General features: G+C 46.5%; 1 protein-coding gene across 3 annotated transcripts in view; it reads right to left on the bottom strand.

Moving 5' to 3' along the window:
* Window positions 1–22,587, bottom strand: part of GPCPD1 (glycerophosphocholine phosphodiesterase 1) — a 733,645-nt gene that overhangs the window by 261,269 nt on the left and 449,789 nt on the right. For all 3 annotated transcript variants that reach the window (XM_078649507.1, XM_078649508.1, XM_078649506.1), the window contains one exon: window positions 16,963–17,040. In XM_078649507.1, the coding sequence (XP_078505633.1) occupies window positions 16,963–17,040 (78 nt within the window). The remainder of the gene's footprint in view (window positions 1–16,962; window positions 17,041–22,587) is intronic.

Raw genomic sequence — 22,587 nt, forward strand, 5'->3', positions numbered from 1 at the left:
ACCTCACGGTAAACACCCGAAAGGCGCTGGAAAGGCCGAAGGGGGGCACAGCGAATTAAAAGTGCTCTTAGCCCACCATGAACCACAGGAAATGTCTGTGGGCAGGCAGGATGTGAAAATATGCATCCGGCAAGTCCAATGCTACCACCCATTTTCCCGGATCCAAGGCAGACAGGACTTGGCCACAGGTGAGCATCTTGTACTTCTCCTTTTTCAAGAAAGAGTTAAGGGCGCTGGTCTAGGATACGACTAATGCCTCCATCCTACTTGGGCACCAGAACATACCGGGAAATAGCAACCACAACCTACTTCTGAAGTAAGGTGAGGTGGTCCTCCGTCAGCCAGCTGTAAGTGGGTGGCCACAAATGTGAGGGAGTAGCCCCTTTGGACCAGCTGGAAAACCCAACTGTCTGATGTTATCAACCTGCAGACGTGAAGGTGATGGCGGAACCTAGCCCTCCCCTCCTGGATGGCAATGTAGGTTGGAGGGCAAACTTAAGGGGTATGGGGGGATGCAGGGAGGTGGTGAATTGGCCCGACTTTTAGCTACCTGCCATATGTGGTCTATGGAAACCACATCCTCTGCGACGAAAGGATTGCAAAGCTTGCAGGCCATGGCAGCTGGGAGTAAAGAGGCACAGTTGAAAGCCACGAAAGGGATGTAAGGCAGACTTAGGTTGGCAAGAGGCCATGGAAAGCCTCAAGGACCTGGCCATAACCCTGCTGTGCTGGAAAGAGTCCACCATCTCTCCTTAAAGATGGGATCCATCAAAGAGCCGGGAGATGCGGGACCTAAATAGGTGATTCATGAGGCAGGATTCATGAGGCAGGATCTTTGACGAAAGTGTGACTAAAAGGCTACCCTTACAACCGCTCCCCTTGACATACATGCTATCCACCATAATAGGGCAGATATAAGACATAAGAAAATCAAATGGAAGATAAGTATACCTTCCATACCATTGTTGAGAATACAGCTTTCTGCATTCTCCATTTGGAAAGTTAAGGAAATCCCTTTGAGTTCAACCAGGAAGGTAAACTATTTGCCCTGAGGAAAGCCCTGGACCTTAGTGGCCTCTCGAAGGGCTGAAACATGTCAGCAAGACACTAGGGTCATAGGACCATCACCTCCTGAAGACCCCTTGTGTGTGTATATGTATTTTTGATATCCCCTACGCCTCCAACAATAAAGGAATACCTGGGGACGTAGAGGGATTTTTATCTTTAGACCCCCTGGCCTTTCTCTCCTAAGCACACCCTGGAATATGGTTGATCCCACCCTGACCTTTAGGAGTCAGGGTGAACCCAATGATGAAGCATGACATCACTAGGGTGTGTGAGGGTTACTAAACAAAAAGTGAGTGCTTCCATTCCCACGTTGAGCGGGTAACGACACAAAAGTTTAGCGCTTAGCCCCAATACACTGGGTGGGACACCTCTAGTAGATCACATCGTACGGTCAACACTGCAAAAGAGAAACTCCGCTTTCCAAAGGTATCCAGCCTTTTAGATTTCTATTCGGTGGAGCGGTAGCAAATGAGAAAGAACTGGCAACAGAGATCTAATCTTGGTCAAAGAGCCAAGTTTTTTATAACTGTGCACGGACTGAGCCAAGCAAAGTTTAAGTGGTAAAGAGTTCCATAACTTCGCAGTCAGTGCCGTGAATGACCTGCCTCCACGTTGAGCTTTAGCAAATCTGGTAATACACACATGCCGGAAGTCACTAACTCTCAAAGATCTCTCTTGTCGGTATTGGTCAGGTCTTTCTCAAAAACAGCGGATCTTTGCCTTCAAGTGCTTGAAAAACCAGGGTAAGGGCCTTAAATTTGATTCTTTTCAACCGTGGTAGCCAATATAGCGGTCTTAAGCAAGATGAAATTTGTTTGCGAAAAGTGACCCAGCAGATCAGCCTGTTGCATTCTGAATTATTTGGCGTCTGTGGGTCAGATAGAGGCTGTTGACATAGTCAAGATGTGAATTTATGAGTGCACAGACCACAAATGTTTGAGTTTCCTGCGGAGCAAGGAACAGCAGCTTCTTGACAGATCCAAGCAACAGGGAGAAAATCGAAGAGATCAGTTTGATTTGTGTTGTGAAATCGAGGTCAGAATCAAACAGGATGCCCAGATTCATAGCCGATGGGGGCCGATCAAGTTCATCAGGCCACCAGAAGATTAGGGGGTTCTGGCTGAAAAGAACTCCTGTTTTGTCTGCATTACATTTTAGAAAATTGGACTCTACCCAATTGAATATACCTTACAAGCACTTTCTGAATTTGAGGAAGGCCGCTTCTGAGTGCTCCCTGAAGGACAAAAACAGGAGCATCTCATCCGCATAGCAAACCACCTTCACCCGCCAGGTTTCAATCAAGGTGGCAAGTGGAGCTAAAAAACATGTTGAAAAACAGCAGTCTCAGGACAGAGCCCTGTGGTACCACACAGACAAGGTGTTTCTGGAGGAATAGAAAGGGTGAAGAAAAACACTCTGAACGTTCTGCCAAGAAGGATTTTATCCAGGATAAGACTGCACTGAAAGCCACGTTGAATTAATCTATTCAACATGGTGAGATGCGACATCCTGACAAATGCTGCTGAAAGATCTAATACAAACATAGTGGAAGCACCTCTGTCCTGTGTTTCGCAAACAGACTCATGACACTTCCAATAGTGCAGTTTCTATGCTGAATTCTGGAGCAGACAATTTGCCTCTACATAGGATGAGATTTGGTGGTTCACTAACTTCTCCAAGATCTTTGCCGAGGCTGGCAGATGTGAGATGGGCCTGAAATTACTAAGCACACATTGTATTTTGTTTTTAGGAGTGGAAGAAGGAAGAACATAAGTTACTTACCTGTAAACTGTGGTTCTCCAGTATTGGTGTCTTTCATAGATTCACATGCTTGAATATGCCCCGTCGTCGAAGTGGGAGTCCCACGGTACATAGAATAGCAGCAATATATGCATATATACATGAAAATGACCATAATTACATATATACATACATATAATGCAGTAAAATACCTAAAGTTTAAAAGTACCATAGAACAGAATAGGCCCATAGAAAGCCTAAGGGAGAACTCACTTTAGTAACATATCAGTGTCAATCAGGCTGTAGCTCCCTCTAGAACCTTCTCCTCAGAAGCCCAAGTCCTCAGATTTTCGGAGCACCAAGTAACCAAAAGTGCCTCAGGAGAAGGGAGCCTCTGAGGGGAGGAAGGGAGGGTCGCATGTGAATCTATGAAAGACACCAATACTGGAGAACCACAGTTTACAGGTAAGTAACTTATATTCTTCTCCAGTATTAGGGGTGTCTTTCATAGTTTCACATGCTTGAATAAGAGTAGAAAGCAGTAAATCATCATCTAAGTCATAAAGGTAACATAAAACTCCAAGCATACAAGAACATATCATTGAATATAGAAAATATCAAAATTGAAGAGAAAATACCTTTATGACTGGAGGCGGGTAGCAACAGAGGCTCCCCGTTATTGGAAAAGATTCTACAGCACCACTTGTCCCACTGCCGCATTTGCAGGCATCTGTCTAATTGTAGAATATAGTGCTTTGTAAAAGTATGGCTGCTCGACCACGTAGCAGCTCTGCAAATGTGCCGTAGAGGTACCCCCGCAAAGAGGGCAGTAGAAGTTGACACAGCTCTAGTTGAATGAGCTCGTACTGGAGCAGGAAGGGGCTTGCCAGCCCATTGATGACAAAAAGTAATGGTGGAAGAAATCCACCTAGTAATAGTCTGTTTGGTAACAGGTTGTCCTTTGCAGATCAGGCCATAGGCCACAAATAGTTAGTCTGATTTCCTGAATGATGTAGTACGCTGAATGTAAAACTTGAGACAGCGTTTCACATCCAATGAATGCAATGAACGTTCAGCAGGAGTTTGTGGATCAGGAAAGAAAGTCTTTAGAATGACAGGTTCATTGAGATGGAAATCACTTGGAACTTTCGGGATAAATTTTGGATTAGTACGTAGCGTAACAGCCTCATTGGAGAACTGGAGAAAATGAGGCTGAATTGTGAATGCCTGGATGTCACTAACACGCCTAGATGATGTTAAGGCGAGCAGCAGAGCAACTTTCCACACGAGGAATTTTAAGCCTGCCGAATGGATGGACTCGAAAGGAGGTAGGAGGAGTTGAGACAAAACCATATTTAGGCGCCAAGCAGGTGGAGGGCGACGAATGGGTGGAAACATCCGGGAGAGGCCTCTAGATGACTCTAGAGGAATATAGTGATGTGGAACCATCATGACGGAAGCGGGAAAGTGCTGCCAGAAACACCTTAAGAGTGGAGTGAGAGGAGTGGAGTGAGAAAGTCCCGACTTTGCAAGGGATAGGAAAAAAGGCAGGATCTGTTCTGGTTTGGCGGTCATTGGATCCAAGGCTTTGGTGTGGCACCAGACACAGAAACGCTTCCACTTCAATGGTGGATGGAGCGCGAGCGTGCGCCAACACTTCCCTGCAATCTGCGTCGATGGTTAGACGTGCAAATTCATTGTGTTCAGGTGCCAGGCATGGAGCTGGAGGTATGCCGGATCTGGGTGGCAAATCTGCCCTTGCTTCATCGTGAGGAGGTGAGGCAGGGGCTGAAGCGATATTGGCTCGTTCTGGGAAAACAGAAGAAGGTCCGAGAACCATGGGCGTCGCGGCCACTTGGGTGCGATCAGGATGACATGACAGGGTTGAAGCCTCATCCTGTGCAACAGGTGCGGAATCAGAGGAAGTGGAGGGAAAGCGTAGATGAATTCGTTCGACCAGTTTATCGAAAATGCATTTCCGCTCGACTCTGTGGGGATGACGACTTGCAAAGCGTTGGCATTTCCTGTTCGCGGCAGTCGCAAAGAGATCCATCTGCGGCTGGCCCCACTGATGGAAAATGAACCCGAGAGTAGGTTGGTTGAGTTCCCACTCGTGATTGTCCGAGAGAGATCTGCTGAGCGAGTCCGCCAGAACATTGGAAACACCCGGCACATGGATGGCTGTAAGATGAACTTGATGATGAATCGCCCAGTCCCATATCTCCTGTGCTTGTCGGGAAAGCAGTAGGGACCTCGTGCCGCCCTGCTTGTTTAGGTAGTGCATGCTGGTGGTGTTGTCTGTTCTCACCAGCAAAGATTGGCCCTGCACTATCCTCTGGAAAGATCTCGGGGCAAGGAAGATCACCAGAAGCTCTAGGCGGTTTATATGCCAAGTGCGCTGGATTGCAGTCCACTTCCCTTTTACCGACATTCCTTCGAGGTGTGCTCCCCAACCCTCTAGAGACGCATCGGTTGTAAGAGTCAGAGTCGGAGTTGCGTCTTGAAAAGACCGACCCCTGGATATGTTCAGAGGGTGAGACCACCACTCCAGAGCCACCTGGATGCGGGGCGTGAGGAGGATCCTGTCGTTGAACGACCCTGAAATCTGCTTCCACTGCTTGTCTAGTTCTTCTTGTACAACTCTCATATGTAGCCTGCAGTAGAGGATCAACTGTATGCACGAGGAAGCCATGCCCAGGAATGATTTCAACATCCGGACTGAAACGTACAGTTTTGACTGCAGGAATCGTACCATCTTGAGCATACGGTCCTGTCTTTCCTGAGAGACGAAAACCTTTGCCAGCTGAGAATCTAGTGAGGCTCCTAGAAAATCTCGCCGCTGAGACAGGTGAAAGTGTGACTTCTGGCAATTGATGGAAAGGCCCAAGTTTTGAAAAAGAGAAAGACAAACCTGAGTGTGCTGATTTGCCAGCTGGAGGGTCGGGCCTTTATAAGACAGTCGTCCAGGTATGGATAAAATTGAATGCCTTGTAGGCGCAGAAAAGCAGCTACCGGGGCCATGATCTTGGTAAAGACCCTCGGTGCTGAGCGTAGGCCAAACTGCAGTACTCTGAATTGAAAGTGTAGGTGTCCGACTGTAAAACGGAGATACTTTCTGTGCCTGGGGTGAATCGGCACGTGAAAGTATGCGTCCTGGAGGTCAATCTTGGAGAAGAACTCTCCGGGGTTGAGATAATTTAAAACTTGAAGCAAGGTCAACATTTGAAATGTTTTTGATGTGATGAACTTGTTCAGTGCCCGTAAGTCCAAAATGGGGAGCCACTCTCCCAACTTTTTCTTGATTAAAAAGAAACGGGAGTAAAATACTTTGCCTTGCTGGCCTTGCAGTACCACCTCGATAGCACCTTTTCTGATCATTAATTTGACTTGAGCCAATAGTTCCTCGAAATGGGGAGGGGGCGGACCAGTAGGAGGGCGATTGGGAGGAAATTTTGTAAATTCCAGGGTATGTCCTTTTGAAATCACATCTAGGACCCATTGATCGGAGGTGATGTTGGACCAATTGAAGATGTAGTTGGAGATTCGTCCTCCAATTTTTACAGTCGGTGGAAGGTTGACGCTGGGACCGTCACTGTTTCTTTGCATTTGAACCACCTCTGTATGTGGTTTTCCTCTGGTATGGTCTGGAGGAGGTCTGTCGATTTTGGGACTGGTAAGTATTCCTTTGACGGTTTTCATTGTAAGAGCGATATTGGTTTGATCCACGAAAAGTGGAAAAATTGACGCCTCTACCACGTGTACCTCGAAATGGCCGTTTTCTATACTGGAGGGTTGCCAAAGCCTTGGCCGTATCTGTATCCTTTTTTATCGATTCGAGGACATCGTCGACATGTTTGCCGGAGAGCGAATCACCGTCATATGGTAGATCGAGTACTCTAGCCTGAACCTCTGGGCGAAATGCTGTCGATTTTAACCAGCCATGACGCCTCAAAACAGCAGCCCCAGCCAAATGCCTGAACCCCGTAGAGGAGATATGAAGAGCGCAGTCAATGATCTCTGATGAAATCTTTTCTCCCTACTGAATGATGGCTTGTGCTTCCGCGAGGATGGCATCCGGTAATTGTGGAATTAATGCTGCAATTTCGGACCACATTTGGCGGTTATACCGCCCAAGAATAGCCAAGGAATTAGCCACTCTTACAGTCGTGGCTTCCATGGTGGTAAACTTTTTCCCTATAGAGTCCAGCTTGCGGCCTTCCTGATCAGGGGGAGATGCGAGAGGCGTGGCAGGATTGCGGGACCTTTTTTGAGCTGCCTGAGTAATGACGGAATCCGCCTTAGGCTGTGACACTAGGCATGCCGGAGAATCTGCTGGCGCTTTATATTTTTTATCAAGCCTTGGTAAGACAGCTGGGATCGAATTTGGTCGCTCCATCAATTTGAGACCTTCCTTCCAGATATGGTCGATTATCGGAATAGTGTGAGCTTGCCTTTGAGTAAGTCTTTGAAGTCAAAGAAAACAATCAGTCTGTTGGACTTCTAAAGTGAGGTGAAACCTCTTAGCTGCGCGGACCATTAAGTTATGAAAACTGCCAATGTCCACAGGAGGTGAAGCTAATGGCGGCGTTGGTGGGGTTGAAGGTGTTTGAGCCCTGTAATCGTCCCACTCTTGAAGGCCTTTATCATCATCATCATCATCCTGATCTGTGTTGTGAGGGTCTTGGTCCTCATTATCCGTATCCTGCTGGTCACGCACTGGTGACCTGGGTGGAACTGGTGCAGGAATTTGAGGCTGTGGAGGAGGTTGCGGCACTGGAGAAACAGGCCTAGACGGTGGGAATCTGCGATTATAATCGTCCAGCATGTGTTGCAGATTCATTACCAAAGACAGTGGTATCTGTGTCGTCTGTTCCGCCATAGGTGCCTCTGAGTTGTCTACAGGAAATAGATCTGTCCCATCTTAGACGTCCTCTTCCTCCTCTTCATCATAATCTTGGCACTTAATGTGAAGCTCGGATGGGCTAGACGCTTGTCTAAAGACATTCTCCACCTCTGAACCATCATTGAAATCCTCCTCCGCAGACTGAAACAATTGGTCTGGAAGAATAGAACCACTCTTTATAGGACTCAACTGTATAAGAGGCACCCTTTTAAGAATGGAATCAGTGACCACTGTGAAGGTGGTAGCCGTGGCTAAAGGATGATGCGACGTCGACAAGATCCAAAAGCAGGTTGAGGGGTCTGTGCCGTGCCCACGGACAAAGAATCTGTAACTGTAGACAGATGTGATTTAGCCTTCGTCGACGAAGATTTTTTCGCCGTCGACGTCGTCAACGAGGGTGGAGTCTTGCTCGTAGACGAAGATGGTCCCGTCGACGAAGGCTGAGCCGTCGACGGAGTGGCAACCGAAGGCTGGGCCGCCGACTGAGTGGCCCGTCGACGATGCGGTTGTCTTGGTCGACGACGAGGAGCGCGTCGACGAATGACGCGTTGACGGTGGCTTCTTCGACGACGGTGTTGATTTGACAGTCGTTGACGAGATCTTTAGGATAGAGGTAATGGGTCTCACCTCATGGGTCGTCGTCGACGAGGACGTCGTCGACGTAGTTCTCGAAGACATTGAGCATGTCGTCGTCGACGTGGAGACGGCATCCACGGATTTCCTCGTCGAAGATGTTGTCGACGGACGCGTCAACGAGCCAGTGCCCGTTTTTGAGGATGATGGCATGCCTTTGGACAGTGACGCCAGAGAGCCAGGTCCGGTAGGCGTAATTGGAGGTAAATCCTGTGGGGAGACATCCTTAGAGATTTCCACAAGTCTACTTTTCTTGAGAAAAGGAGAAGGCATCTCCGTCTCCGACCCACGCTTCTGAGAGGCCTTTGACTGGAAAGAAGAGACACTCTCAACCTCCGAGACCACAGTGTCAGTTGTCTTCAACTTCTGTAGCCACAGAAGGAGACGGGCCTCCATGTCCCTTAAAGTTTTAGGTGGAAAAGTACGGCAGTACTTACAGTTCTTCATTTCATGGTCCGGGTAGAGACAGTAAAAACATTTACTGTGAGGATCTTCATGAAAGAGACGCAATTTTCCACATGATGGACATGGTTTGAACAAAGATTTCCTTGAGGAAGACATCTAAGAAAAAACAGCTAAGTGAGAAGAAAAACTGAGCAGAGCTCAGGGAGACTCCCTTCACACGACGTGCGTTAGAAAATCTGAGGACTTGGGCTTCTGAGGAGAAGGTTCAAGAGGGAGCTACAGCCTGATTGACACTGATATGTTACTAAAGTGAGTTCTCCCTTAGGCTTTCTATGGGCCTATTCTATTCTATGGTACTTTTAAACTTTAGGTATTTTACTGCATTCTATGTATGCATATATGTAATTATGGTAATTTTCATGTATATATGCATATATTACTGCTATTCTATGTACCGTGGGACTCCCACTTCGACGACGGGGAATATTCAAGCATGTAAATCTATGAAAGACACCCCTAATACTGGAGAATGATTGTTTCTGAGTGGCAGGAAAGATGCCAGAGTTAAAAGATGCAATCCAGATCTTATTGAGGAAAGGATTAACATAGCGTGCTACCATTCTGGGAGGAGGGGGGCTGATTTGCATTTCAATCATTCATAGCTAAAACTCAGAGAGGGCAGGCTTGTGACTAGGCATGAGGAAGTCACCAGTTCTGCAGTACAGAAACTGTCAGGAAAAAGTAGCACAGCGTTTTTGAATTTTCTCCCCCTCGAGGGATTAGTGGCAGCCTTACTGCATATTAAGAGGTGCCCTCTAATGACTGCAGAATTTACTGTGAGATGCTTCAAAGAGCCGCTTTGCCTCGGGGTCATAGGACCTCCTCCAGCTGCCCCCAAGCTTTTCACACAAGATTTTCTCTGCTATTAAGGCGTGAGAAAAACAGGGAGCAGGAGGCTTGGATCTTACAGCTGTATGAGTTTTCAGGGGTGCTAAAAGGTCCATGGCCTTGGTGATCCATTGAATGAACAGGACCACATCAGAGTCGGGTTGCCTGAGAAAGAAGGAGGAGGAGGATTGAATAGAGCACAAGAGACCTCAGTGACATTGCACCAGCTTCCATTCAATTTGGGAATTGTCCTAGTCTTCAACAAATGTCCAGAACCGTAAAAAGAGAACAGGACCAGGAAATGATCCGTCCCAACCATGTGCTCAGAGGCGCTGGCTCCGAGACCCAACATTTTGGAAAAGTTGAAGTCCAACATACGGCCTGATTTGTTGGTGGATGCCGTAACATGTTGTGTAAAGTTAAGACCTGCCAAAACCTGAATTAAGTTCAGAACATCTGCAAGTGTTAAATGCCCTCAGAACAGTAACACTGGCGTAGTGAAGTGACAAATGAGCGATAGTGTCACACAGTTGAGGATGGCAGCAATTGGGGTTGTCCGGGGAAATATACATCTGCAGGCCAGAAAAAGGAGGTAGGGGATATTTTAATGCAAAAAAATAAGACCATGAAGGTTCTCAATTTGGCCCAGCACAGATGAGGGGCTTCAAATTATCCCCAAGGATAGCAGCCCCCTTCACTCTTATCTGCTACCACATTAGCACACAAAATCCTGCAACCTGGTGGGATGGCGAGGTCAGGGTTAGAACCTTCCTTCAGCCATGTTTCAATGAGAAATATAATAATAATAATAATAATAATAATAATAATAAAGCAATTTTTAAAGCGCCTGGTTACACTCAAGACAGCGTGTCCCCGCGCTAAAATTGCTGCTGCTCCCAGAGAGACAGAAGTCTAGAAGCGAGTGGCCTAAGTCAAAGGAACATGAAAGCTTTATTTACGTGGGAAGAGATGGGTTTTAAGTCTCGGTCTGAATCTAGTTTCAGAGGGTTCCATGCGTAGATCAAGCGGAAGTTTATTCCAGTGTTTGCTTGCTAAAAACCTGAAGGAGCGACCTCCAATCCTGGCCTTGCGAATGCGGGGAAGTTTGAACAACATCGCTCCGGCAGATCTTAAGTTCCGGGTAAGGCGATGGATGGTAAGAGGTTTTCGCAAGTAACCTGGGCCTTTTCCCTGGGCAATGCGGTGTGCAAAGCATAGCGCTTTAAACTTAATGCGTTCCTCAATAGGGAGCCAGTGTAGTTTAAATAGTGCCGTCTTTCCCGATGCTCTACGCGGGAGGTTGAGCATCAGGCGAGCGGCAGCATTTTGAACGCACTGCAGTTGGTGTATGCCTTTTTTGCTTAAGCCTAAGAGCATGGCATTGCCGTAGTCCAGATGCGGTGTGACTAGAGCGCGGAGAAGTGTCTTCCTGGCGCTGATGGGGAGAAGGTCAAGAATTTTGCGAAGAGTTTTGAGTATACCAAAACATCTTCCCGTGACTTTGTTGACCTGTTGTTTAAAAGAAAGCTCAGCATCAAGCATGATTCCAAGATTTCTGACGGATTCCGCCGGGGAGGGAATCGCGCCCAATTCAGTGGGCCAGCACGCATGTTACCAGGTAGAGGGGGATTTGCCAATAACCAGCAGTTCTGTTTTGTCGCCGTTCAGGCGCAGGCAGTTGTTGTTCATCCATCTTGCCACAGATAGCATGCAGTTGGAAAAGTTGGTGGCGTCTTCCATCTGATTGTGCGTGAGTTTAATCATCAGTTGGGTATCGTCAGCATATGTGACAATATCCACTCCAAAAGTTTCCACAATGTGAGCCAGGGGTTTCATGTAAAGATTGAACAACGTAGGGCTCAAACTGGAGCCCTGTGGAACCCCATGTCTCAGCTTCCGGGGGGAGGACTTGAAAGGAGGGCAATGTATCTGAAAACTCCTGTTTTCTAGAAAAGATCTTATCCACTCATAGGCAGATCCCTCCACTCCCATGTCTGAGAGGTGAGACAGCAGCGTTGTGTGCAGCACGGTGTCAAAAGCTGCACTAAGATCTAATAAAACCAACGCTGCTGTCTACCCCTCATCCACTAACTGTCTGAGACATTCTGTGGAGAAGAGAACAGCTGACTCCGTCGAGTAGCCAGCTCTGAACCCCGACTGTGTGGGATGGAGGAGGGATTCCTCCTCAAGGTATTTCATGAGTTGGCCGTTAACCACCTTCTCCACATCTTTCACGCAGAAAGGAAGAAGGGAAATGGGGCGGAGATTCTGTAGCTGGGAGATATGTACGTTGTTTTTTTTTTTCAGAGGGATGACTTGGGCCGTTTTCCATGCGTCAAGCACATGGCACTCTTGGAAGGATAGGGTGACCATGTGTCCAATCCGGTCGATCATGCATTCTAGGACTCCCTTAAAGCAATTAGGAGGAATCACAGCATGGGGGGAGCCGGACTGAATGCTGTTAGCAATATTAAGCAGGTCTTGCCTATCAGGTACTTTAAAGCAAGTCAGATGAGGTTTGATGGCAGAGTCATCTCCCACTCTCGTGTATTTAATCGGCAGGTCCGTGCCGCCTGTGAAAGTGGCATGTATTATATCCACTTTGTTTACAAAGTAATCTGCTATGTCATTACATAGCTCATTGTAGTAGGTGTCTTGGGCCTCAAGTCTGATGGGGACCGTAAGCTCTTTATAAATGGAAAATAGTTCTTTGGTGGGGTTATCGGCAAATTCTATTTGTTCCCTAAAATGAGCGCCTTTGGCTGCTCTCACGAGTTTGTGGTATGTTTTTAGCTCTATTTTATAGTTAAGCTTACATTCTGGATTGTAATATTTCCTCCAGCCTCGTTCGAGGTTTTTGCATTTGGCTTTGGCTTCCTTAAGCTCTTTGGAGAACCAAGGGGCCGTTTTGGTTTTTCTAGCAGGGGGATTGAGTGTCCATGGCGCTACTGTGTCCAGCACCCTGGACATCCATTTTTCATAGTCGTCCCACGCCTCCATATAACGTCTCAGGTGTTATCTAATAGGAGAAACAATATGTCAGACGAGAGCTTGGAGAGGGACCATCAACTAATGAGGCAGGCCTTTCAGCTGATAGAAACAGATCACACATCAGGGTGCGCAATACCGGAGTATAGCATTAGTCAACCCAGCCTTCAACATTGACTTGAGACCCCGCAAGATTTACACACAAAGCCTAAAGAATCCTCATCGTAGGGGTAAAAGAGTTTAGATGAATGACAAGAGCTACAGTAGAAAGACATCAGTTCTTCCCTCGAAAGGGAACAAACGTGTAGGGGAAGGACAGGCAGTATGGCTTGTGCTAGACATGGTCCGGAAGCATAAGGGATTGCCTATGGTATGCCAGCAGAGTGTCCGCGGCATGAGCCTTTTTAAATACTGTGGGAGCTGGTCTCAAACACTAGACTGCTCAACATTAAAAATGCTGTCCTAGTAATGGCCCCAGTATTCGGAGTAAAAAAGGTGCTCTGCTCCAAGTTAAAGAGTGGAAAATGACCTCAACTTGGTCAATATTTCAAATGCCCCCAATAAAGTGAAACGTGCCTATGTACAGGAACCCTAAGATAGCAGCAGTTCCGAAGATAGCAGCAATTCCTCCAACCACACTTGTTAGGTGTCCGTCATCAAATTCCCCAAAAATGCTTTAAAAATATACTTTAAGACATTAACAACAAGAAAACAGGTTTTATAATTACAGCAAGGCATTAGAGTGTGACTGGCTGTTCTTGGAGCTCGCTGCAAGTTCGCAGCATGGGTCTCCTTAAAGTGGATGCATGGCGCGGCAATCCCTGCAGGTCTTTGCCTTGTGATCACACTCCAGACGCCAAACAAACCACGAACAGGTGGGTCACAGACATCTGTCTGTGATAGGCACTGCATGATTTAAAACCTGCCTTTCTGGTGGACATTTTTTACACCAGGAGACAAAGTCTAAAAATAAATCATCAACAAAGGTTGAAAAAAGGTCAGCAAAAAAGTGACTGGGGGTAGCCTCTCCAGATCTGCTCTAACTGGAGCGGTGACTGATATGAAAAGAAAGGCAGTGACATCAGCGTGCAAACGTCACTTCCAGTACAGAGGACACAAACAACTTCACACGGAGCAGAACAACAGAAACTACCGGCCTACAGGTGTACTGCTCACCAAATGTTTTCCGATTCAGTTTGACACCTGTAGTATATTCTAAGGTAAGGAATCTGTGCATAGAAGTCTATCTGATATAGTTCTGAGAACAGGTTGGCCAAATCATGCTTGTTGGTGCGCTAAGACATCCACAAAGTAGTGCTTGGTGAACATGTATGAAGTAGATCATGTAGCTGAATTACAGATGTCCGCTTTGGGTATGTTTCCAAAGAAAGTCATAGTAGCTCCCTTTTAGGTCTCAGCCTGGCTTGCTAAAGACATCTTCGGGAAAGTCAGAAAGTTGACCTAAGAATACAGTCGGTCCATTGCAGACCATTGACTAAGTGGTTTGTAATTCACATTTTCTGGCTCTCTATTTACTGGCTTTATCTGCCTTAGCCTGTCTAGCTTGTAATTGTCCCTCCATTACCCAAACATTGTTTACTGTATTCTTCCATGAACCAGCATTCTGTTAACAGGCCATAACATTTTGTTTTCATCTTACCACATTTGTGGTGCATTCAAAGAGAGCTCGATTTCTGAAGACTCCCAATGCCTGAGGTATGGCTGAGGTATGGGAGTAAGACTTGTGGGTTGAGTTCCCAATCGTGGACATGGTGCAAGGCATGACACCTGACCAGGAGGCTAGAATTAAGATCACTGGTTACAGTGTTGGCTACACCAAGAGCACAGTGGGCAATGGTATTTGAAATGGTTTTGCATCCATCTCACTCCAATGCACACTGTTGTATCAGCAGAGTAGGTCAATGGAGTTAGAAATCAGCAAGTGTTTGGCTAATTGTACTGCCACCCTCTTGCAAGCTGCGGCAATCTTTTTACCATCTTTGACAGGAGTTGGAGTGTCCTTTGTACCCTGGGTATTAGCACATATCTGCGCCATGAGGCGCACAATCGAGTCAAGAGGAACGTGGCCAAGGATGTAGGGTGGGGCATTGGGAGAGGGTTTGTATTTTTTGACGACCCTTGGTTTGATGACCAGAACTTTGACCGGCTCGTTGAAGGTGTGTCGCTATTTTGAGTATCACCTTCAGCATGGAGATGAACTGGAGGATGCTTTTAGCTTTTTGAAAGTATTTTGACCGAAAGTCATCATCTTCCTGTTCCAAGTGAATATTTACTCTATGAAAAATAGCTACCTTTTGGTTAATCTTTTGGTACAAGGTAAGTTCATCAGGTGGGAAAGGTTTTGTCTAGCACAGATCAGGGTCTGTATTGCCCGAGGGAAACAACATCATAGATGTCCTATGCGTCATCCCAAAGTTCAGGATCATGGGGGCATCATAGGGCTTCCCTGTAAACAATGGGCTTCCATCCCTATAAGGACAGTATGGTGAACCAGCGTTTCAATCTGAAGGAGGTAACATGTCTGGTAGTGGTACTGTGAGAGGAGGGACAAAAAAAAGGGTTGCGCGCGGAGCAGGCTACTGTCCCTATCCTTATGTCTTTTGTACCCTAGAAGAACTGTAGGTTCCAAGTAAATTTTGTCCCTGAAGGACACTTCTCCCTTGGCAGAGTCTCCTGTGGCAGCTTGGTTGAAATTTTCCAAGTTTGGCGAACATCCAACTTATTCGGAAAGCGCTGGAGAACTGGCTGCTCGGAGGCATCATAGCCAGCGATTATGGTGCTTTTGGTGTCAAATGGGATTTCAGCACCAATGCACCACTTGGTGTTTTCAACATAGAGGTCTTTGGTGTTGATGGTGGCTGCGATGTTAAAATGGAGTCAGGTGCCTGTTTTGGAGTGACCTTCAATGAAGGCGTTGAAGAGCCCATCAGGTCAGAGGAAGGATGTGACTTATGCGGGGACTTTGTGCATGGAGAAGGGAGTGGTGTTAGCTCTCAAGGCTTCTGTTGGTGCTGACCATGGCCTAACGGCAGTGGTGGACCAGCAGGCTGCTGTCCAGTGTCTGGGCTAGACGTGTGGTAACACACTGGGGTGATGCTCTGCCTGTCCACAAAGTTGCTGTGGGTTGAAACTAGGTATCCTCGTGCTCTTGATGTTGCTCTCCCATGGATTCAGAGGACGAACTTGTGTCCGAACTACACTGAACCAGATGGGCCTGGAAAGGGCCGGCTTCTTCCTCCAACCTTTGACGTTGCATGCCCGAAGATGTCGGGATGGCGTCTCCATCTCGCCTCGTCATTCTTTGATGAGCCTAACTCTACTTCCGTCAATAGCTAAGGGTCTTCTTCAGCCGGACGATAAGGCAGACCTGGCACATGGTCTTGTCATGCTCGGGGGAGAAGCAGAGGTTGCAGACTTGATGGCGGTCTGTCAGTGTCAGTGACACTGGGAGCAGTACTAGAATGTCACCATTTAATCACAGACCTGGTATTCTCATTAAGAAGGCACCAGAGACTAGGTGTGAAGGGCAAAGGCTTCGGTGGAGGGTGCCTTAGTGCTTGAGCTCCTGAAGCAATAATGAAACTGTATTGCGGTTCTGTGAAAACTGTTCTGTGATAATGGGAGGAACCCTGCAATAAGTGCTATTAGGTGCCAAACACTGAGCCTAAATGTTACACGTCCATACCCACAGCATAAAAAACAATCTAACAACGCCCTGAGCATTACCAGCTAAAGGAGTCAATATACCTAGGGACTCAAAAGACATCGTCACAGAAAAATACTTTGAAAACATCCGAGCCCAACACTAGATGACAGGAGTATGCAGAGCTTGAGTATCTACAGCCACACATGCTACAATTGTTTGTCTTTTAACCATGTCCAGTGTCATCATATTATCATATTTATCAATATAACTGTATTCATGGCAAACCTGTACTTCAATTTCCATATATGAATTTGTAAAACAATGTGTAACATATCTCTTACTGAACTCAAAGATTTAATGCACATTAACGCAAGGGTGAAAATATTTCCGTTTTCTTCTGACATCATTCACATTGCTTCTGTGACACAACAGATCAGACTCAGCTATGGATAGCAACAACTATATTATGCAGGATGATCTAGTGTACATTCATGTCCCAATTACTGATTATCTGTGAGGATAAAATTAATAAAGAAAATGTTTTCAAAAGGTGCCCAATATCTGCATGGGTTTGCTTGGACATTGCTTGCTCATTGTTTGCACAATTGTGAAGATAAGATTTCCATGGATGTATAACTAACATTACAAAAAATATTCAAACTCCAAATACCTTCAGCAGCTGAAGCTGGTCATACGTGAGATCTTTTACAGGAATCTCAAACAGTTCTATTGACTCAGCATCACCTTTCTAAATAAAAAGAAATTACGTTTTACAAAACAAGCACAAACACATACCCTTTTTGAAAATATTTAATTGTAAAGTAAAAACAATAATTGCAAACAAACATCTATATTTAAACCAGGGGCCTCCAGCATCTTCTGTAATGAGAGCTACTTGTGCTCAGTGAAAATAGTTGTGAGCTACTGAGGGCCAAGTAACATTGTGCATTGTCATCAGACACCCCCTGGCCCAATGTCCCTGGAGCCAGACACTATGGTTGGAAAACAAAAACTGTAACTAGGGCTACTATGAAAGGGTAGTGAGTGCATGGTGCGAGGGGATGTATGAACATGTGTGCAAGAGAATGGGATATATGTGTTTGGGTGACAGAGCCTGTGTCGTATGTACTTGAGGTTCAGAGCATACCTTTCGCCATATGTGGCACCGTTACATGTACAACAAAAACATACATTTTGGTTTTTAAATGGTAAAAATTTAAAGTGCAGAAAAATGTTGTGCAAAAATTTTCATAAGGAACATTTTTCTGCACTTTATTATTGTTCAGTTACAAATATGACAGCAGGTCAACCAGTCACTGGGAGCAAGATTTCTATCTGTAAATCTGACATTAAATGGGAGAAAATTCAACTAAAGTGTTAACTTTCTGTTTATATGCATAATGAACAAGTTGCTTACCTTCGGTAACGCTTTTTCTGGTGGATACAGTATCTGCCTGTGGATTCCTCACCTTGTGAATATCCCCTGCACCAGCAACATTCGGAAACTTTTGTAGCTCTCCACGCCGACGAGGACGACGTCACCAAGGCACGGCTTCGCTCGCGACCTCGCTGACGTCACCGGATCCATAATAGAGCCTCGTCGGCGTGATAACGTCAGTTCGGCCCCTTTTTTCCGTGCCCCCGAGGCACACGGACGGACCGACATAAATAGGTACAGTATACACAGTACACAGAATTCAAACTATCACACATAGTTTGAAATCAATGTAACAACAATTAAACATTACCATTGAAAGACACAATCATAAAGGTAACACTTGCTGGTATAGAAGAGTGGACAACAGGGAGGCGGGTGGGCTAGTGAGGAATCCACAGGCAGATACTGTATCTACCAGAAAAAGCATTACCGAAGGTAAGTAACTTGTTCTTCTGATGGATACATCTGCCAGTGGATTCCTTACCTTGTGAATAGAATCTCACAGCAGTCCCCACTCCCGGAGGAGGGTGTCCACTCCTCTATACCAAGAAATCCTGAAGGACAGAACGTGCAAAATGACCATCCCTCCTCACTTCGGAATCTAAGCAGTAATGCTTCGCAAAAGTGTGGAGGGAGGCCCAGGTTGCCCCTCACAAATGTCCACTACAGGAACACCTCTAGACAAAGCAGATGTAGAAGACTTTGCCCTAGAAGAGTGTGCTCTTATACCATCTGGAGGTTCCTTACCAGCCAAGGAGTAAAAGATCTTGATGCACAAGATAATCCATCTGGAAAGTGTGCGCTTGTGCACCGCTCTTCCTTTACTGCAGCCAGCAAAACCCACAAAGAGCTGGTCGTCCACACGATAGTCTTTAGTCCTATTGAGGTAAAAACTCACGCCCTCTTAGGGTCCAGACGGTGAAGCCACTCCTCCTCCTTGGAAGGGTGAGGGGTAGGATAGAAGGTGGGAAGAGTAATGGACTGCCCCAGATGGAAGGGAGTTACCACCTTCGGCAGAAAAGCAGCCCTGGTCCAGAGAACCATTGTTTCAGCATGAATGGTCAAGAATGGGCGTTTCAAACTCAGAGCTTGAAGCTCACTTACCCTCCTTGCCAAGGTAATTGCAACCAGAAAAACAGTCTTGAAAGACAGTAGTCTCAAGGAACCCATCAAGTAGGTTAAGACAAGATTTAAGTCCCATTGAGGCACAATAAAAGGAGTGGGCGGAAATTTGTTGGTGAGGCCCTTAATGAAACGTAACACAATAGGTGACTTAAATAAAGACGGCTGATCCGGCAAGCAAAGGAACGCCGAAAGTCGATAAATAGCCCTTCACGGTAGCCACAACAAAACCCTGCTGGGCCAGTGATAGAGCAAACTGAAGAATATCAGATAAACAAGCCCTTAAAGGGTCAATAGACTTCTCCCCACACCAATGAACACATTTGGACCACCTATAGGAATAGATAAGACTTGGTGAAGAGACGTTTGGCGGACAAAATAACATCCACCACGTCAGAAGGAAGAGAAAAAGAATTCAGGTTCCCCCGTTCAATCTCCAGGCATGAAGATGTCCGCTCTGGAGGTGGGGGTGTAGAACCTGCCCCTGCGACTGCGAGAGGAGATCTGCCCTGAGAGGGAGACGGAGCGGAGGGCACAAGGAGAGGTAGAGAAGATCTGTGTGCCACACCCTTCTTGGGCAATCCGGGGCGATCAATATAACTTGGGCCCGGTGTTGGCGAATCTTCCTCAGAAACCGAGGAATCAAGGGTATGGGAGGAAATGCGTAAAGGAGTTGTGAGCCCCAACTCAACAGAAACGCGTCTCCCAAAGCTCCCTGCTTCGGAAACTGGAGACTGCAGAATGACGGGCAGTGAGCATTCTCGTGAGTGGCAAACAGGTCCACCCGAGGAGTTCCCCACGTCCAGAAGACGTGACGAACCACCTCCGGATGAAGCCTCCACTCGTGGTCGGCTCAGAACTGCCGACTGAGACTGTCCGCACGTACGTTTAGAACTCCGGACAGATGATTTGCCATCAGACAAATCTGATGGTCCGGAAGCCAGGACCAGAGACGCATAGCCTCTCTGCAGAGACAATGGAACCCCACTCCTCCCTGCTTGTTGACATACCACATCGCGGTAGTGTTGTACGTTAGGACTTGAATCGATTGACCGCGTATGGAAGGGAGGAAGGCCTTGAGCGCCAAACATATCGCCCGCAATTCTAGAAGGTTGATGTGAAGTAACCTTTCTTCTGGAGACCAAAGACCCTTGATCTCCAGCTCCCCCAGATGAGCACCCCACCCTAAGGTGGATGCATCCGTTATCACTGTGGCAACCGATGGAGGCAGATGGAAGGGCTTTCCCTGAGACAGTTTTCCTTGCACGCTCCACCAAGACAGATCCGCTGCAGCTTCTCTGGAGATCTTCAGAGACTCCCTGAGATCTCTCTTGTGCTGATACCACTGCCTGCGGAGGCACCACTGGAGCGCCCTCATATGCCAGCGTGCATGGTTGACCAACAGAATGCAGGAAGCAAACAGACCAAGCAGGCGTAGCACCTTCAGGACTGGAACGACCACTCCATTGTAAAACAAGGGAATAATTTCCTGAATGTCGAGAATCCTTTGAGGTGGAGGGAATGCTCGACAGACAGTATTGTCCAGTACCACCCCTATAAACAGGTTGCGCTGAGAGGGCACCAGGTGAGACTTGGGCACGTTTATCGAAAAATCCAATTTGTACAACAGCTGGGTTGTCTCTTGCAGATGATGACAAACCTTCTCTGGCGACTCTGCTTTGATCAGCCAGTCGTCCAGGTAGGGGAAAACTGGAATCCCCGATCTTCTGAGATGGGCTGCCACCACTACCATCACCTTGGTGAAGACTCAAGGTGTAGTAGTAAATCCAAACGGGAGGACCGCAAACTGATAATGTTGCGACCCCACCGTGAAACGGAGATACTTCATGTGTGACCTCAGGATCGGGATACGAAAATACACGTCCTGCAAGTCGATCTACACCATCCAGTCCTCTTGCTGCAACGCTTGAAGAACCTGCGCTAGGCTGAGCATCTTGAACTTTTCTTGCTTCAGAAAAAGATTCAAGATCCTGAGACCCAGGATTGGACGTAACCTGCCATCCTTCTTGGGTATCAGGAAATACCGGTAGTAGTATCCATGACCCCTTTCCTTCTCTGGAACCATCTCGATCGCACCTTTTTTCAATAAAGTTAGAACTTCCTCCTGCAGAAGAAGAAGAAGATGGTCCTCCGAGCAAAACCCTTGGCAAGGAGGGTAATTTGGAGGGAATTCCCGAAAGGAAGGGCATACCCATTCTCCACAAGATTGAGAACCCAAAGGTCTGTAGTGACCGATTCCCAATCTTGCAGAAAATGAGTAAGCCGACCCCCGACAGGACCAGCATGATCCAGAATGGTGGATCTAGGGCTGCTTTGCTGTGCTAAGAGGGGGAAGAGGTAGAGGAGGAACTCCTGGGTGTATACCTATCCTCCAAGATCCCAACTTACCTCTTGAAGTGGTGGTCGCACCTAAAGAATCTTCGTCCCGAGCCTGCAGCCTTTGTTCAACTTCCAAGTCACCCATTGAATAACATTGGGCGCCCGAAGGCAAAAAAGCACCCCGCACGCAGCCGCCCGAGTGCCGCTGGAAGTGCAGCAACTACCCTACTCTACTTCCCCACTTGCCCTGTGTAAGGGACCAGGAGCTCAGCTCCCACAGCCGCGTGGCCCGCCTGCTAGCAGCCACCAACCGAAGGCCCCCTATCCTCAATAGGATAACATTGGGCCTCCTCACTCTGCACCCGGCTGCCCCTGTGCCGCTGAGGGTGTAATAACTGTACTTACCTGACCCTGGGAGACCCCGGAGTCTACCCCCAGAACTTCAACTCTACCAGCCGAGTACTTACCCAAAGACCGATAACTTCATTTTCTCCATAGGGTAACATTGGCTGGGTGTGGAGTTTTGCAATTTTAAAATATTCACTAAAAATCAGCCGAACATCTAATTCCAAATTACTCACCTGTTATCAGAATAGAGAACCCAGTGCTGTATCTTTTAGCCCAGCACTGAACCTGAAAAGTAATAACCGGATTTACTATTAACTCAATTTTCCTCCATAGGAATCCATTGTCAGGTTTTCACCAGAAAATCTTCCAAGTGTCCAATTTCTAAACTTACAAATATTCCTTAAAAATCGTCTGTATGACCTAAACGCATTCTTACAATTGTTTTCAGGAGATACACCGGTGCTGGATCCAGGATCCAACACTGAGTAAGAAAAAGTAACGATAACACTACTTACCTGCTAATTGACTTTCTTCCCATAGGACAACATTGGTGATTCTATGTGAAAAAGTTTCTAAGTGTCAACATGTAAAATACAATAATATTCCTTAAAATCACAACTGTAACCAAAACGCTTTTACTCAACTGCTTACAGGAGATGTCCCAAGAGTGAATCTAGGATCCAGTCCTGTGGTTAGAAAAGTAATCCATAAAGTAATCAATTGCATTTAACTAGAAATTCCCATTGAGCTCAATGTCACATTGTGTTTGAAACTGTGTTGCCTATTGCAACTGTAGCTTTTGTACTAAAGAGTCTATTGCCTATTTGAAAAGTATTTAACTAAAGTAACTCATTCTGAGAAAGTACATTTTGATACAGATTGTTGGTTCTAAAATAAAACTATATATTTTTTACACAAACCATTGGCCTAGAGTTCAGTTCTTGAGTGTGTGAAACCATTTGCTGACTATGTACAACAAATGCTTTACAATGTCCTCTGATACTGCTTTACAGCTCGACCAAGCTACCACTTTGGAAAGTAAGGTTA

Source organism: Lissotriton helveticus, chromosome 6, assembly GCF_964261635.1.
Source record: "Lissotriton helveticus chromosome 6, aLisHel1.1, whole genome shotgun sequence".
NCBI classification, from domain to species: domain Eukaryota; kingdom Metazoa; phylum Chordata; class Amphibia; order Caudata; family Salamandridae; genus Lissotriton; species Lissotriton helveticus.